This window comes from Xiphophorus couchianus, chromosome 15 (genome assembly GCF_001444195.1).
Source record: "Xiphophorus couchianus chromosome 15, X_couchianus-1.0, whole genome shotgun sequence".
NCBI classification, from domain to species: domain Eukaryota; kingdom Metazoa; phylum Chordata; class Actinopteri; order Cyprinodontiformes; family Poeciliidae; genus Xiphophorus; species Xiphophorus couchianus.
In genome coordinates this window covers 4,323,710-4,340,000 of record NC_040242.1, presented here as the reverse complement: position 1 = coordinate 4,340,000, position 16,291 = coordinate 4,323,710, and the positions used below count along the sequence as shown (strand labels likewise).

At 43.1% G+C, this 16,291-nt stretch overlaps 2 protein-coding genes across 5 annotated transcripts in view; one reads left to right on the top strand and one right to left on the bottom strand.

The window, feature by feature from the left end:
• Positions 1 to 450: 450 nt before the first annotated feature.
• LOC114158165 (protein LBH-like) lies at positions 451 to 4,759 on the top strand. Its single transcript, XM_028039476.1, has 5 exons — positions 451 to 601; positions 1,564 to 1,674; positions 2,819 to 2,917; positions 3,447 to 3,594; positions 3,666 to 4,759. The coding sequence occupies exons 3-5, from the start codon at positions 2,843 to 2,845 to the stop codon at positions 3,716 to 3,718; spliced, it is 276 nt and encodes a 91-aa protein (XP_027895277.1). The 5' UTR covers positions 451 to 601; positions 1,564 to 1,674; positions 2,819 to 2,842; the 3' UTR covers positions 3,719 to 4,759.
• The window catches only part of LOC114158153 (inverted formin-2-like), a 36,785-nt gene continuing 25,251 nt past the window's right edge, over positions 4,758 to 16,291 (bottom strand). The window contains exons 17-28 of one of the 4 annotated variants that reach the window (XM_028039439.1): positions 16,129 to 16,161; positions 15,795 to 15,971; positions 15,511 to 15,625; positions 13,640 to 15,346; positions 12,955 to 13,198; positions 12,730 to 12,874; positions 12,319 to 12,429; positions 10,811 to 10,948; positions 9,446 to 9,534; positions 9,281 to 9,374; positions 9,154 to 9,205; positions 4,758 to 8,433 (exon numbers count right to left, since the gene is read on the bottom strand). In XM_028039439.1, the coding sequence (XP_027895240.1) occupies positions 8,249 to 8,433; positions 9,154 to 9,205; positions 9,281 to 9,374; positions 9,446 to 9,534; positions 10,811 to 10,948; positions 12,319 to 12,429; positions 12,730 to 12,874; positions 12,955 to 13,198; positions 13,640 to 15,346; positions 15,511 to 15,625; positions 15,795 to 15,971; positions 16,129 to 16,161 (3,090 nt within the window). In that variant the 3' untranslated portion in view covers positions 4,758 to 8,248. The remainder of the gene's footprint in view (positions 8,434 to 9,153; positions 9,206 to 9,280; positions 9,375 to 9,445; positions 9,535 to 10,810; positions 10,949 to 12,318; positions 12,430 to 12,729; positions 12,875 to 12,954; positions 13,199 to 13,639; positions 15,347 to 15,510; positions 15,626 to 15,794; positions 15,972 to 16,128; positions 16,162 to 16,291) is intronic. The other 3 variants (XM_028039440.1, XM_028039441.1, XM_028039442.1) reach the window with 3 other exon arrangements.

Here is a 16,291-nt window from a genome sequence, read left to right as displayed (position 1 = left end):
TGATCAGACGGAAAACTGAGGATCCAGCAGCTGATCTGCTTCCTGCCGAAACCTCCTGAGCATCTCAACCAGACCGAAACACTTTCACTTTCAGCCACTGCATCATCATCGTCATCATCATCATCATCATCATCATCATCATCATCATCATCATGGTCTTTCCATCCACCTCAGTCAGGCTGAGCCGCAGTAGAGTTCATCCATTCATTTAGTGTTTACCTGATTCAATGATCTGACTGTTTTCAATCATCAAAAAGTATTAATTTCATTAAAAACTTCACATCATTTCATTAAATATCATATCTGATCAAAGTATAAAGCAAGAACTGAAACATTTAATCCATCAAACATTATTAAATAGTTTAAACTTCTGAATAAAAATCTTTCAGTGACTGATCGCTAGTGGAGGATGTAGTGACGGTAAACTACCAGCAGAGGTCAGTGTAGCGCAGCAGTCGCCTCTTTGTTTTTCAGAGAGAAAATGGATCCGAGCCTCAGGTTTAACGTTTAAACCCTCAATGATAACGTTGAGCTGTGACCCGGTCATTATTTTATCCGGGTCAGAGGTTCTCCAGGCTTTCTCTGAAGGTTTTATGGGGAGGTTTGTCTTTTGTTACTGAAATACTTCCGTAGAATCCTCTGATAGCAGCATGAACATCGGATCAGGTTATTCCGGGATGTTTTTCTCCTGTAGGTTCGATTTGGAACCAAAACTTCAGCATTTGTTCCGTTTCCAGCTGCTGTGGTTCGGTTTCTCATGAATTTTAGTGGTTGGAGGATTTCTCTTCAGTCTTTGGCTAAAGACCACAGGCCATTCCTTCCGGTAACGCTAGGCCAACTCGCTTGTTTTGGTTGAATTTACCCAGAATGCCATGCGCTGCAGTCCACTTCCTGCTTTTGGAGCGGCCTCTGCTCACATCGGCCATTTAACCGAACCCAGACCGAGGCTTGTAGGTTTAGAGTTCACTTTCTTAATGTTCTCATTAAATGATTTTTCTCTTTTTGAGAAACTTTCTTGTTTTTAAGAATTTCATATCTCTGTAAAATGTGCAATTGAGTCATTGTAGTTGACTCAATTTGTAACTCATCTCTTTACTAGAAATGTTCTTGTTTTAATGTTTTATATAACTAAAACAAGAAAGATTCTCCTTAAGTTTACATCTCATTGTTACATATTTGTTTCTCGTTTTAAGTTTTGTGTCTTAAAAACAACAGAAATGTTCATCTCAACTAGTTTTATTTCTTTAGCAGGACAAGAAAACCCCCAAATCAAAACATCAGAAGACTTTCAGGACATCAGGAGAAGAAAAGTTGAAAAAAATAACCTGAAAGTTTTTCCTGTTTATAGGAAAAAATGATGAAGAGGATCAGAACTGAAGCTTCAGACAAACAACAAACGGACACTCCTTCATGCAAATCCTGCAGAGTCAAATCAGGACTTTATGCAAAGCACACACACACACACCCTCTCTCTCTCACACACACACACACCCTCTCTCTCTCACACACACACACACCCTCTCTCTCTCTCACACACACACACCCTCTCTCTCACACACACAGAGCCACATGAGGCGGCCCCAGAGCAGCAGCAGCAGGTCTCTGTCTGATCTCCTGTGGATTTTGCAGCTTCAGCTTCATTTCCAGTTTTTTCTGCGGATCAAAGATCAAACCGTGAGACTTTTTTTTTTCTTCTTAATTTTCCTCATAAAATATTCAAAACAGAAATAATGCTGAGATCTGTAATCCATCAGGGGTTTTGTTTTGTTTTCTGTGTGTGTGATCATGTTGATGGAGTAACTTTAACCTGCAGAAACTATAGATTATCAGTATTTCTGGGCTGTTGCCTTGGCAACCCGGTTTGGCGGCCCGGTTTTGCAGCTCTGGTGGAAAAAGCGGCGTAATACCAGCGCTGAATAATCCAGGAGTTTCCACAGGTTTAGCTTACCTGCTGAATCTGGTCTCACCTGTCCGATCCGCCCGTTCTCCTCTTCCCTTCCGGCTGGAGGCGCAGCGCCGCCCCCTGCTGGCGGAACACACGCCCTGCAGCTGTTCGGTCCGGGCTCCGCTCCAGGAAAATATTCAAATTTCTGACTGGTGAAAGGAAGCTTCTGTGCTCGCTGCCAAGAATCAAATGTTTCATTAAGTAGAGACGAACTACCGGTCCAACAGAACCACTGAAAGAACCCAGAGATCCAGCTGCAGGGACTTTTATGGAGCTACATTAAGGCCATGAAATTTGTTCAGAAGAAAACAAGTTCGAAACTAAGAAAAATAAATCTGAAAATTAAAAAACAAAAACTGAATTTGAAAAGTAGTTTTGAATATTTTTTTAGTTTAACGTCCTTATTTTTCAGTCTAAAATCTTTATTTTCAGTTTATCTTTTCAGTTTAAAATCTTTTCACAATTATTTTTCAGTTTCATTCCAGTTTGAATGTTTGCCCAGTTCTATTTTTTTTCCGAGTTCCAAAATAATTTTTCAGTTTCATTTTTTTCCCCATTTTGAATAAGCTTTGCGGCCCTAATGTAGCTCCGTACATTTCCTCTCCTGTGGGTTCTGATTCTGAGGAACCAGTTAGAACTTGAGTGGCTGTTTGCATGCGTTTCTGCTAACAGCCACTCAACAGACACAATGTGTGTGTCTGTTTGTGCAGACACACACCGCCTGTCTCTGCTCACCTTTCAATACACTCCACACTTTTCAGATTTTTAACTGTAACCAGTTTCTGGTTGGAATGTGATGAAAGGTTAAGCAGTGTGTGAATACGTTAGAGAGGCGACAGTCTGAACATCCTGTTTCCTTCTCATCATCCTCAGCCTGCTGAACGCTGATTGGCTGAGATGACCAACCAGGTGATGAACACCTGTGACTCGGTGGTGGGCGGAGCTCCCCCAGAGGAAGCCGCTTCTCTACAGGTGAGTGACTCTGTGGGTTCAAATCCCATATGAGCCCAGAGTAAACCTGCACAGGAACCAATCAGAAAGAGGCACGCTCAAAGATCATCTATTGTGAGGAGGTCCCACTCTGACCTGAAACACAGCAACAGCAGTATTACACCCAGGCTGTAAAAACAAAGGTTTAAAGATCAATTTAAGGAAACAGATAAAAGCTGATAAAAGCTGGTCGTCTGAATGTTTTTTAGAACCTGAACTTGTTTCATACGGAAGCATTTTACTGCCGCATCTTAACCAGAAACTTTGTTAAAAAGAGAAAACTTTATGGAGATTTATAACTCTTTCAAACAAGCAAGTTCTTCATTATAATTAATTTAATGCGTCATTATATTGTGAAAGTTTCTTATTTTTTCTAATTCCATACCTCGTTAAACATTTTTAATGAATTTTATGCTTTGTCGTAACGTGACAGCTTCCCGCTCTAACGAGACGCTGCCCCTGAATTTACTTCCTGCTCTTTCTGCATTCTGATTGGCCGGCTCTCCTTCAGGTGTTTCCGGACTCTACTGAGCGCGCTCCTAAGCTCTGCCGGCGGCTGCCCTCCATCGTGGTGGAGCCCAGCGACGCAGACCAGGTGGAGAGTGGCGAGCTCCGCTGGCCTCCCGATGATGTCACACAGCGCCACCAGCAGGCGGCAGGTGAGGTCGCGACCCGTCACTTTGCCCCTCGTCCCTGACCTCAGTGACGTCAGCAGGTGGTTTCTGCCCAGGGCGACCCATGGAGGGGGCAGAGCCTCCGGAACTGGTAATGGGCGGAGTCTGACGGCTCCAGTTTTACCCAGGTGAAGAGGCGGAGCTAACACACCTGAGATGATTGGAAGGCTGACCTCTGACCTCCGAGGACTCATGATAAAAAACAACCTTTTGATGTATTCGTTTTATTTTTATTGGTATTTTTGGAAGAAACATCTGATTTATTCTAACTCGTATTTTTCACAGATCAATAACTAGTTTGATGAACTCTGGGCTTTTATTTTGAAATACCAAAACAAAGCCTTAATTGTTCCACAAAATGTTGGAGCTGCAGTTATTCTTGTTCTGTAAGAATATTATGAGTTATTTACTGGTTTTCTGGCTTTTCTTCCTTTTTTCAGATCCAACAGATTCTGAATATAAAATTATTTTTCCTCTGGTTCATTTTAAATAAGTTTATTTTGTTTTTTCTGTACGTTTCCTGGTTTCCGTCCTCAGTCTAATCAGCTGCTGTTTCTGTTTCCCAGAGATCTTCTACTGAGCAAAATTGTTTCAGCTGAATTCAAGCCTGATTAAAAAAACATTGTTTTTGTTTTTTAACTGTTTTTAAATCCTCCCAACAGGGGGCGACATTTTCTGCATGGGGGCGGCTTTAGGTTTTATTTTTTATTAATGTTTGATTCAGAAATTTTCTAGAAAAAACTTGGAAATTTCTGAGTATGAAAAGTAAAAGATTTTGTGTTTTAAACCTCCAAATTTTTTTCCACGTAATTTTCTGAGATTGATCTAAAAATTTCTTCTTTTTTTTTTCTAGCAAACTTTAAACTTTTGAAACTCCAAGTTGAACATATGTGACTTTTGGAACTCAAAAATTTTCTTTATTCAAAGAAATTAGTTTCAAAATGTGAGTTTTTTTGGTGGAAATTTACCGTTGTATATTTCTCTTCCTATTCTTGAATTTTTAAAAAATGTTTTCATCTCACATCAGGTTTTTAATGATCTCGTGTTTTTCAGATCTTTTCTTGGTGTTTTTGGTTCCTGGTTTTGTTCTCCTGTTTTCGACGCCGTCGGCGTTCTGGAATAAAAACCGTCTCCCTGCAGTTCACCAACAGAGTGCATGGAGTCAGTTTATTACAAATGACCGAATGATACAAAGAAACGATGATAAACAAAAGAGTTCAGATGTGTGGAAATCCTTGGAAAATAAGAAACATTTGTTAGTTACGCAAGTCCGTCTGCAGCACCATAATCTGATCAGATGCATAAAAAATGAGAAACAGAGCAGATGTTTGCTGTTCCTACTCAGCTGCATGCACTGCAACAAAACACAGAGCGCATGGAGGCCAGACCACCAATCAGCTGCAGCAGCAGCTGTTACATCATCGCAGCACCGCCCAGTCAGGATTGCGTAAAATGGTCAAATAAAACATTCTCCAAACAATCAGCATGAAGGATAAATAAAAGCTCCACCCGTTTCCTCCGGGTGTTTGTTCATCCGATGGAAAAAGTGCACATTTGGTGATTTAGCATCAAAACCTCACCTGCCTCAAGCTACAGGAAACATGCACTTTATGATAAAGGTTTGCCATATCTGGTTTCTCCAGCCCAACACTTCAAGTCCACAGGTCAGTGAAACTACGGAGGCCCATATGTGCCACTAGAGAGGAAGGAATAATGGCAGGGTGGATCATGACTTATAAATATGACTTTGGAAGTAGAAATTAATTTAGACTTTTTATAGGATGCAAAATCAGAAATATGACTTTAAAGACATAACTGTGATAGAAAGTTAAAAAAAATTAAATTATAATAATTGGATATAAATATCAGATACAAAGTTAGGAATATGAGCACTAGTGTAAAAATTTAGACTTTCAGTCATGATATGAACAAAGTAATGGTTGTTACTTTTGAAGTTGTCATAAGATTCAAAGTCCTAATTTAGACTTTAATTCTAACATTAAAAGTCTAAATTCTGAAACTTTATATCAAATATTTAAACTTCAAAGTAAAAATCAAAACTTTCAAAGTCATAACTATGGCAAGCCAGATAGCATTTTATTTCTCTAAAGTGGTTTTTATAGGTTTCCATAGAGAATCCTTCATCTCTGCTGGAGATTGAATCGTGGTTTTGTACAGAACAATCACCATAGTGGAGTTAGCCTAGCTTAGCGCTAACGGTGGAAACGGATGCCTGTCTACGTCAGTAAACACAGAAACGTCAGATTACAACTATGAGACAACAAAAAGTTAGAAATAATTTGGATTATTTAACCTGACATAAGACAAGAAGACGGGGGCTAAATGCTCAGTCATATTCTCACAATTTTATTCATAAGTGTTTAAATGTCAGTTTCAAACTATTTAGTTAGCAAGCTAAATATTTATCTTGCTAACTAAATATTTAATTTTGTAATATTTAGTTCCAAACTCAATATTTACTTTAAAACTATTATTAGTAAATATTTAGCTTGCTAACTAAAGATTTGGTTTTAAACTATGACATAATATAATTGAATCAACATCATATTACTTTTAATAATTAACCTCAATTTTCTACTCTTATGATAGGATAAACAACCCAGATTATTTCTGTTAGTTTTTGGCTAAAAAATGCAGCAGCAGTAAACAGCAATAATAAACACAAAATCAATCACTGAGTCTCAGAAACTGCAGATAAAAATAAACCAGTAAACATCAGCTTCTACTGAATTATTGTTTCACTAAATAAAACAATATTATTATTTTTTGGTTACACCATGAAGCCACTTGGATAGGAAAGTAAAAGTTTGTTTGAAAGTGAATGAAAGCCAAGCACAGGGTCAGTTTGCATTCCCGCCGTTATGCTAAGCTAGGCTAATTAAGCCGAGAGTTAACAGCTTCGTTCATTTATCTGGAAATGAACCGGATCATTTCACTGTCTGTACATACGAACGTCTCAGCTGCTTTAACACAAAGACGGAGAAAAAACACAAACATTAGCCCAGCACACAGCGACAACAGCACAGCTAGCAGCTAACAGCTAGCAGCTAGCGGACACGCAGAGACCCACTCACACCACGTCACCTTCCATCGACCCTCCCACGACCTAAAGCTCTAAATACTCTGTCATAGAGCACTTCATTAAAACTGCCGCGGACATTAGTTTCTACTTAGACCTGGGAGTTGGAAACAACCCAACAGCTCTCACTGAACCAGGCGAATTCATCTAAACCCATAAATAGAGAGGAACTAAACCCGTAATCAACTGTTTCCATTTAATTTTGTCCTTAAGGTTGATAACTTTATGTTTCTGTGTGAAATATGACATTTTAGTGTAAATTTGTTTAATTCTGCAATATTTAGCCTAGAGCCGTTTCAGTGCTGCCCTCTTATGGTTGAAATTGGGGTACTGCAGATGAATTTTCATTTTGCTTCCAGCTTGGTTCATGTCTGTCACACAGCCCTGCGTTCAGGGATAAAACCATAAAACCATCTCACTTTGACAGCGGCTGGTTTTTCACACGTCGCAATGAAAGTCTCCAATAAAGAAGAAAAAGCCGCTAGTTGCTGTAAAGAGGGAAAAAAGTGGCTAGATTTGAAGCTAGTAACTTTTTTTGAAAAAAGTTGCTAGATTTGTCAGTTGATTTTCTGGGGGAAAAGGCGTTAAATTTGTCGCTAGTCACTGTTTTTTTTTTTTTTTTAAAAAGTCGCTACCTATAGCAACTGTTACTAAGCTAACAACAGGACCACAGCCCAGCTTTACCCTCTCTGCTAATTCACACGCTTAGCCACGCCCCCAAGGGGGTTCTGGCTCCGCCCACTTTGGAATTTAGAGATTTTTTGGGGGCGGGCTTTGCTTCCACAGGGGGGTCAGTTACACTTTAAGAAATCTTGTTTGTTCTCAAGTCTTTTTAATAAGCTTTACTTTTCAACTGTCGGACTGATTCATTCCTGTAGAGAGGCGATGCGTTCGAGGACCAGTCGGAATCGTTAAGCTTTCTCTCATGCAGACATTCCAGTTATTTCACAGAGTCTCTCCCACATTCAGCTCTCGCAACATTCAGCAGAAGCAGCACAATCCCAGCGAGGCGGAGCAGGCGGAGAGCCTGGCTGTCGTCGGTCAGGCAGCAGAACTGAGAAACATTCAGCAGGTGTTCTACTGGACCCGGTCCATGAAGCGTGGAAGCAGAGTGGGACCCATCTGACGGGCAGAAAGGTAAAACTTTTGCCTTATAAAGATACACAGAATGCTATAAGGACGTTTCTATCCTCTGTTCAAATGCAACACAACAGTTCGTCAAAGCACAAAGTTATTAATACAGTTCTGTACAGTTCTGTCCGCAGAACGCCGTGGTGAGAGCAGCTGCTTGATTCTGTAGCGTTGACTAAGTTTGGTTGAGCTTGTGCGACGAGAAAGCAGCTCTACGAAGATACACTGTGGCCAATCACGATGTTCTGATGAAATCACTGGGCACAGATGGGCGGTTTGTTCTGGACAGGTCCAGTGCATCCACACCACCGCCGGTCCAAACACAGCGCCCAGAGGGACTCCGGCTCCGGCTCACACCGCAGTGGCGTGGATGCACGACGTCTGTCCCGATGTGCTACGGCTGCCTGCTCAGGGCGCGTGGTGGGACCCATCAGGCCCACGAGGCGGTCGCTTGGTGCTTTCGTTGGCGTTGGAGGTTCGGGTTCTGGTAGCGGGTTTCTTCTCCTTCGTGGTTTGGCGAGTTTGAGTCAGAGACGGCGTTGTGATGGCGGCCGCCTGAAGACTCCCACCGGGCTCCACGATGGTGTTTATGACTACAGCAGAAAACACAAAACACAGCACTTGAAAAACCAAGCTGACTATCCAGGGCAGAAAAAATATATTTAAACTGTCAGCCTGTCAGATGTTACGTCCAATAATTAAATAAATACATAGAAGAAAAGACATCAGCAATCGCCCTGTAAAGCAACAAACGGCGAACATCTAAGGAAACAACAAACTGAGACATAGGAGTTCCTCAGGGCAGCATGTTAGCACTCCTGCTTTTCACTTTTAATAAAAATGATCTTTTAAAATGCAAATTCAACTTTTATGCAAACGACACAATCATTAGTTGCTTCACTCCATTAGCAAATAAAATCCTTGAACTTTAATTTGTTAATTAATGCTGAAGTCGGTGTTGGTGGGTCTGAGACTATGAACAAATCTTTGAAACATTTCTATGTGCCAACGCTCAGCAGACGGGAGGACTCGCTGTAATCGCCTAAAGTTTGTTTCCATGCTAGTTATCAACCTCTACTTCCTGCTTACTAAAGAAGAATAACGTCAACATCTGATGAAATTATGCTGGTTGATTTGCTCCAAGATGGGCACCAGCAACCCTCCCGACCCCATTAGGGACAAGGGTGAACAGAAAATGGATGGATGGATGGATTTGCTCCAAATATGCTTAATTAGTATTTTTCTTTTTCTTTTTGTATTTTCTGCGGCCATCAGGGAAACAACTAAAACCAAAAGTTACTGAACTCAAATACCTTCCAGCTGCCTTTGGACTCGTCTCAGTTCCTTCAAAATGGAGGTAATTTCCTGCAAGCAATGATAATATTTAGAAGAGGAGGCGCTGAACTTTGAATGCTGCTTTAAAAATGGCGGCTCAGTTACCTTGTTGGAGGTTTTTAAAATGGGAACTTCATTCTCGGTGTTGATCTTGGCCTCGATCTCCTCCCATACATCTGCTTTGTTCTGGAACAAAACCCTGAAACCAGAAACCATCCGGTTAGTTCAGCTGGAGTCGAGCAGGCAGAAAGTCTTCAAACCGCTGCGTACTTCATCTTCTCGGCCAGCTGCTCGGTGTTTTCCCGGATGGCCTGGGACAGCTGGGAAACCGGGTTCAGCATCAGGTTGTCCAGGATCACCTGGAAGAGTTTCCACAAACACAGAGAGACGAAGATGAGCGCCAAGCGTCTTCATCATCAGCACTGATTTCCCAGAAAACCCAAAACTGACTGCAGCAGACGGACAAACGGTCAGTGAAAACATGAGGAGTCGTGGCTGAGTTCACACTGCAGATCAGACTCCCTGCAGCGCCACCATCAGGAGACAGACTGAACCTTCAGGTTTAGAGCTCCTGATGCTGCTGCAGCTGATTAACGTTTGGCTTTCACACATAAACCAGAGCGATGTGTTGATGCTATATAAAATGAGCAAAGCTATGATTCTGACAAATAAATGAGACCAAAATTCTGCTCTGCTCCATTAGAATAACTAAATTATTTATGTTTTCTAAATGCCAAGGTAATACAATACTGAAATGCTTTTAATCCAGGCTTTTGATTTGAAAATCCCTGATGTTGATGATGTCATGGCTTAACTGGAGGGAAACCTGCTTAATGCAACTCATGGGAAATTTAGAAACAGATCAGCTTTGGGCCCAGTTTCCAGACGGTTCTGGTGTGAAACATGAATCAGCGTCAGAATAAAAGCCGGTGAGAATCCGACGGGCTGAACGGCCGCTCGGCGAGGAAGAGGCCGTTGCTCCACCGGCAGGTTTCAAACAACGTCTTCGGTTTTGGGGTTATGTCGTCTGGCGGATCGGGAGCGGAGATGTTTGAACTCGATGAACATCGTCACATGGGTGAAGCTCGGTGGTGGCAGCATCATGTCGTTCAGATGTTTTAAAACATTTCAAGATACGAAGCAGGAAATGGAAGGAGTTCATGTTTCAGATCGGACCAATCAAAGTCCAGAACATCAGGGGGAGGGGCCAACAGACAGGAAGTGGTGGAGATGGGCAGACCATCCATCCATCCTAATCTTGTGTGATTCCAAATTAAAATTAAAACCTCCCATAATTTTTAAGTGAATTTTTGAATCTACACTTTTCTGAACAGAAAGGAATAAATCCAGGAATTAAAATCTGTAATTTTGACATCTATACCATCCAGGATCAGCTGAGTCTGTAATCCTCCTAACAGCTCAGAGATCATAAACTGCTTAAAAACATGGATCATAAATCAAATCAGCTGCTGTGTCCTCCTGACTGATCTGAAAGCAACCGTAAAAATGATGAAGCTGGAGAAATGGAAACTAAAACCAGGAACGCTGAGTTTAGTGTGAATTCGTTCCCAGACTAAGCTTTGTGTTGAGCTGAGCTGCAGTGTGAACGCGGCCTCGGTGGGATCGGACAGTGACCTCTTCACGGTTCCACGGACGGCGTTGCAAAGAAGTGGGCTCTGCCTCATTCATATTAGCGTCCAGGTCCAAGATGGCCGCAGAACCTGGAGGAACCTTCTGGAAGTTTAAGCTGGCCTCAGGAATACGATGGACCAGCTGGAAAGAGAGTACACCCAAATGATCCAAAACGTCTCCGGTTCAGCAAAGGCTGGAGATCAACGCATGCACCAAGTCAACATGCAGCTGCAATGGTGGGGAGCAACAGGGAGGTCCAGGTTCTGCTGGGATGCAGCGCCAAGTCGGACCAGGGAGTGCAGGAGAACCCAGCCACAGCTCCTTGAACCAGTAAAACCAGTTCAATACCAGCATAGGCTGATGGAGACTCATCAACAGAACTACAGGGTGGAGCTGGAGGCTGTGAGACACTGGGAACACTGGGAACACTGGGGGTTCTGACTCTACAGAAACCACAAAACTCATCTCCAAAAACCAAAAAAGGTTTTTTAAATAAAAAGATTTTAAACAAATAATTATTTATTGTGTCAATATTTTAAGGAATATTTTTTAAAAATCACATAATTAAATAAACATGATTTACCTGTAGAGCAGGAAACCATCAAATCCCTTTGGTTCATCAAAGAAACTAACAGCTGATTGGTTAATTAGCTCAGTGCTAGCCCCGCCCACTGACTGATGCTGGTTAATTACATTCTTTATATGTTGTAGAAATAATTAAAAAGTTAAATGTGCTTTTGTAAACAATATATTTTATACCTAATTTTTATATTTTTTTTATTTTTCCATAATTTGTTGCAGGTTTGGTGTTCGTGTATGAATATCAAAAAAACCCACAATTCAATCAATAATTAACTTAAAGAAATCTACATTTAATAAATCAAATAAAATTTAAAACATATTAAATCAAAAGATTTTTGAATAATTATTTACATGTTTTAATAATATAATACACAAGTTTAATAAGAATGTGACTTTAATGCATTGAATACGTAATGTAAATATGTAATTTTTTTGTATTTAGTCACTTTATTTTGTTCTGTATTGCAGAATATTTGTTAAAGTTTAATTTATTTATTAAATAATGGTCATTTTTGCCTCCATATATAAAGTCCTGTTCAGAGGAACGTGGAAGGAAAACTACTGTGTAAAATAAGGTGGTTGTGCTTTTCACTCTACGCTGATGATACACTGATTTATGTGGTAGCGGTGCAGCAGTGCAGTGCAACGATCAATAGTTAGTCAAGGTGAGGTTTGATGAAAGTGAATTTATTAAGCTGGAATCAGCTCAGATGGAGAAAATCAAATTAGTAAATTTGGCACAAACAACCTCGGTTGGATGTGTTTAGTCTCAGACTGAACTGAATATTCATCCAACAGACTGACTCCAGCTTGGTGCTCTGGACACACAAGACAAGATGACATGACAACAATTCAAGAGTGCAGAACAATCCAACACAGTGGAGGTGAGTGTTAGGATCGGTGGTGGGTGATGAGTCAGAGTTGGACACCTGAGCCGGTCGAACCCCGTGGAGATATGCAACACATGGCGTCTTTGCAGAAGAACAAACATATGAAAGGTTGTAAGAGTCTGAAGCAGAATGAAGCTCCTGCAGATCAACCTGCAAACAAACAAACAGCTTCCTGCATGACCGGACCAGCGCCTCAGTGGAACATCGAAACTGGAGCGTCTAAACTGGGAACACTGGGATCAGATGATGTAGCTTTACTGGCTGCACGAGGGTCTGGAAAATCAGACACATTTATCCAAACTTGGAAATGTATAGAAATGTGAAAGAAGAGAACTTCTGTTTATTGATACTGCGCCCTGCAGGGCATGGATAGATGTGCGTGTTCCCAGTTTTGGAGGCCTTGGTGGTATGGTGGTAGTGGCCATGTTGGGAGGGGTGTTTGATTCCTACCTCCTCCCGGGCAGAGATGTTGGAGCCTGGCGTGTTGGGGAGTGAGCTAGGGGAGGTGGCGGTGGGTGGAGGATCCCCATCCCCAGCGACGTCATGGATCTCCTTCGCCAAGATGGCCAGATCTTTGGCCAGGTCCTGACTGAGCCTGCAGTCGAAACGCAAAGCAAATTATCAGTGGACGCCTGAGAGATGAAGGAGAGCAGCCGATGGCAGCAGAGCTCTTACTTGGCGATCTCAGCGCTGTGAGTGGACCAGTTCTGGTACGGGTCGATGTCGTTCTGGTCCTCGTCCTCCTCGGTTTCCAGGGAGACAGACTTGGTTCTGCTGGCGGCTGTCCTCTGGCTGCGCTGTGATTGGCCAGCGGTCGTTGAATGGGAGGATCGCTTTGCTTTGGAGAAGCCAGTGTTTGTGTCGTATTCTTCCTCAGAGGAAGACGAGAAGTCTGAGCCCTTCTGTTTGCGACGCGACCCTGAAAAATAATCAGCAAAAGGCGTCAACTGTTTATCTGCTTGGATGGTTAAACTCTATGCCGTAAATAGCGAGGTTTGAGCCACAGACACAAAGGGACACACACTGAACCTCCAAATCCAAAAGAATCACAAAATCAAATCATCATATTCGGCAAAACAACAACACAAGCTAGCAAGTACATGTCAGAAAAGCTAACACAAAGACCAGGGGTCCTCAACTTGTGTCCCTGGGGGCCCGTGTCCTGAAACTGTTAGATGTGTCCCGGGTCCAATAGACCTGAATCAAATTGCTGAGTCACTGCCTCAGCTTGCAGTCCAGTTCTCCAGTGTCCTGCTAACAAACTCTTTCGTGACTCAGGTCTGTTGAAGCAGAGACGCATCTAAATGTTGCAGGATCCCGGCCCTTGAGGCCTGGATTTGAGAATCCCTGACAGACTCACCGCCGCTGGGATGCTTCACTCCGCTTGATCGGGTACGTGACACTGTTTGCTTCACCGGAGCTCCGCCCCCTTTACTGGCTGCCTGGCGAGCATCACCAACAGACGTCTTCCTTGCTGTGACAGCTGGCTCACTGTTGCGACCGGAGAAGCCAGACCGACTTGTCGAGGACTCGTTGTCACTTGGAGTCGTAAATGAGCCGGTTCTCTTCCTGGGCATCGCCAAGATGTCCAGTCTGGACAGCTTCTTACCTTCAGCGGAGACCTTAGGGGGTGCAGAAATGTGATCAGAGTTCTGGGAGGTCCGATCGGTCTCTGTGCCCTCGTTGTCTGAGGCGTCACCGAGGCGAGCGCGTCGTAGCATGGAGGCTCGAGTTGGTCTTGGTGCTGACAGGCTGTTGGAACGAGTTAAAACCTGTTGAGCTGCTGACTTAGGTGTCTTTCCATTGTCCTCCTTCTGTAGAGGGGCAATAACTTTCTTGGTACGGCTGGATGGATGTGAGATTTCGTGATCAGATGAAGTAGTTTCAGTCCAGTTAGGTGCAGTACCTTGTTGACCTTCGGATAAATCCAGAGAACCACGGTTTCCTGTACTGCGGCGCATCTGGAAACGCTTCGTTGCCTCTGCCTTGCTTGGTACGTCAGTTGTCTGTGTGCGTCGTTTCTCAGAAAGCCGCTCTCGAGCACTTAGCTGTCGACCCTTTTCTTGGATAGATGGGCTAGAAGAGGACTTCTCCTTTTGAAAACTGCTTATGGCAGGTCGCTTTTTAGATGTGGAGCTAACAGGAGCATTTTTGCTACTCACCTGACTCACGGTGCTAGCTGTATCCACATCTGACTCACCAGAGAGAGAATCATCCATGTGGGTGGAGGAGCCCTCTTTCTTTGAGCTACGACCAGAACCAGAAGAAGGAACCTTGGTGTCCAGAGAGGACAGCGCACCCTCTGTCTCCTGAAGGAAGGGCTGTGTTTCCTGGATGCTCTGTTCCATATCTCTAATGGAAGGGTGGCTGGAGATGTGGGGAAGCTTCTTCATCTGGACTGTGTCACTGGGTTGGTCTTTGGTGAAACTTTCTTGACGAACGATACAGCTGTCCTTTGTAGGAACAGAGTCTTTGTCTTGCGTTTGGAGGTTTGGAGCAGAGTTGTTGGGTTTGACGCCTGTCCTTCTGGGTTCATGTCCACTCAAGTGACGGATCAAGACTGTTGTTGGAGGAGTTTTAGCCGGAGGGTCTCGAGTCCTCTCACCCTGTACGGGGCTTCTGGCCTGTTCAGGCTTGCCTGGATGATCCTCGGCACCAATGTAGAAGAAGGTGGATTTGTTGGTTGGAGAAACTTTCTCCTGAACTTTAAACTGATAGCCAGGAGCAACTGGGGACACGTTTCCGGTAATTACATCAATTTTCTTTGCATTAACCAGAGCGGGTCCATCCTCAGAGCGACTGGCATCGCTGAGACTGTCTGGGTCCACGTCATCCTGAACGGTTAGGCGCTGGGTGGAGTCTTGGGAACAGGGAGGAACATAAACTCTATCCACAGATTTATGACCTTGGTAGGATTCATGCCGTATCAGGATGCTTGGAGTGACACTTTCCACCTTCTCTGGAGGAACCTGAGGCAGCAGCCTTCTGGTCCTGGAGCTGTGGCTCGTCTCTGACTCTGAGGTGTCATAGCTGTAGCTTCCCACTGACTGGTTCATGTAGCGCAAATCTGTAAAACAACATTCTGTTAGCTCAACTTGGGTCACTATTATCCTTCAATTTTTATACTTTTCTTCACAGAGTAATTTTTGAATAGATTTGTATATTTTAATCCACAGCCCTTTACATTATATACTTGTTTTTGTTTAATTAATGAGATAAAATGTTGAGTACCTTCAAGACATTCCCCTTGAGGAGGAGTAGAACCAGGTTCAGCATAGCTGTCTGCCAGACTGGCCCATCGAGAAACCCATTTAGGTCCTTCAAGATCGGCTGCGTGAATCTGAACCTAGAACACAAACAGTGATGAACAACACAAAACCCCAGGATAACAAAGAACCAACCAACACTGAGCAGAAAGAAATTGGTAACACGAGAAATGGAGCACAAACATCAGAGGGCATGCACTTGGACAACAACATGCTCCAACGTTTGTCCTGGGTCTTTTCCAGTGTTACCTGCATGGGACCTGTTGGGGGGGCACTGACAGTTGCTGGGATAAAACCATGCAATAGGTCCACACTGGTACCATCACCAGGCAGGGTACGGTGCTCATCTTTGCCTTCATGTATGACAGGTCTATAGACTCCTGTGGTTGCGCCACTGTACTCTGGAGAGTCAAGGACGCCAAACACCTGTTTGGCACAGGGCATGCATGAGAAGGTAGTGTGACCACACAGGAAGGAAAAAGCAAGAAGGAGAAGAAGTTTCATGCACCAGTCGTTACAATTAAACCTGTTTTCATAAAGGTAAGAAAAATGCAGTTCATATTGATGGTCACTGTGACCTCACCTGATCAATCATGTTGCGGGCCTCCTCCACCTCCTTATCTTGTGACTCGGTCTCTATGGTGTAAGTCCCGGCATCACTCAGGCTGTCGTCTTCCTCATTCCTCACAATCCTCTGGGAAATTTTGGGGTCTCCCCCATGCACTCCCAAAGACAACATGGGGGAC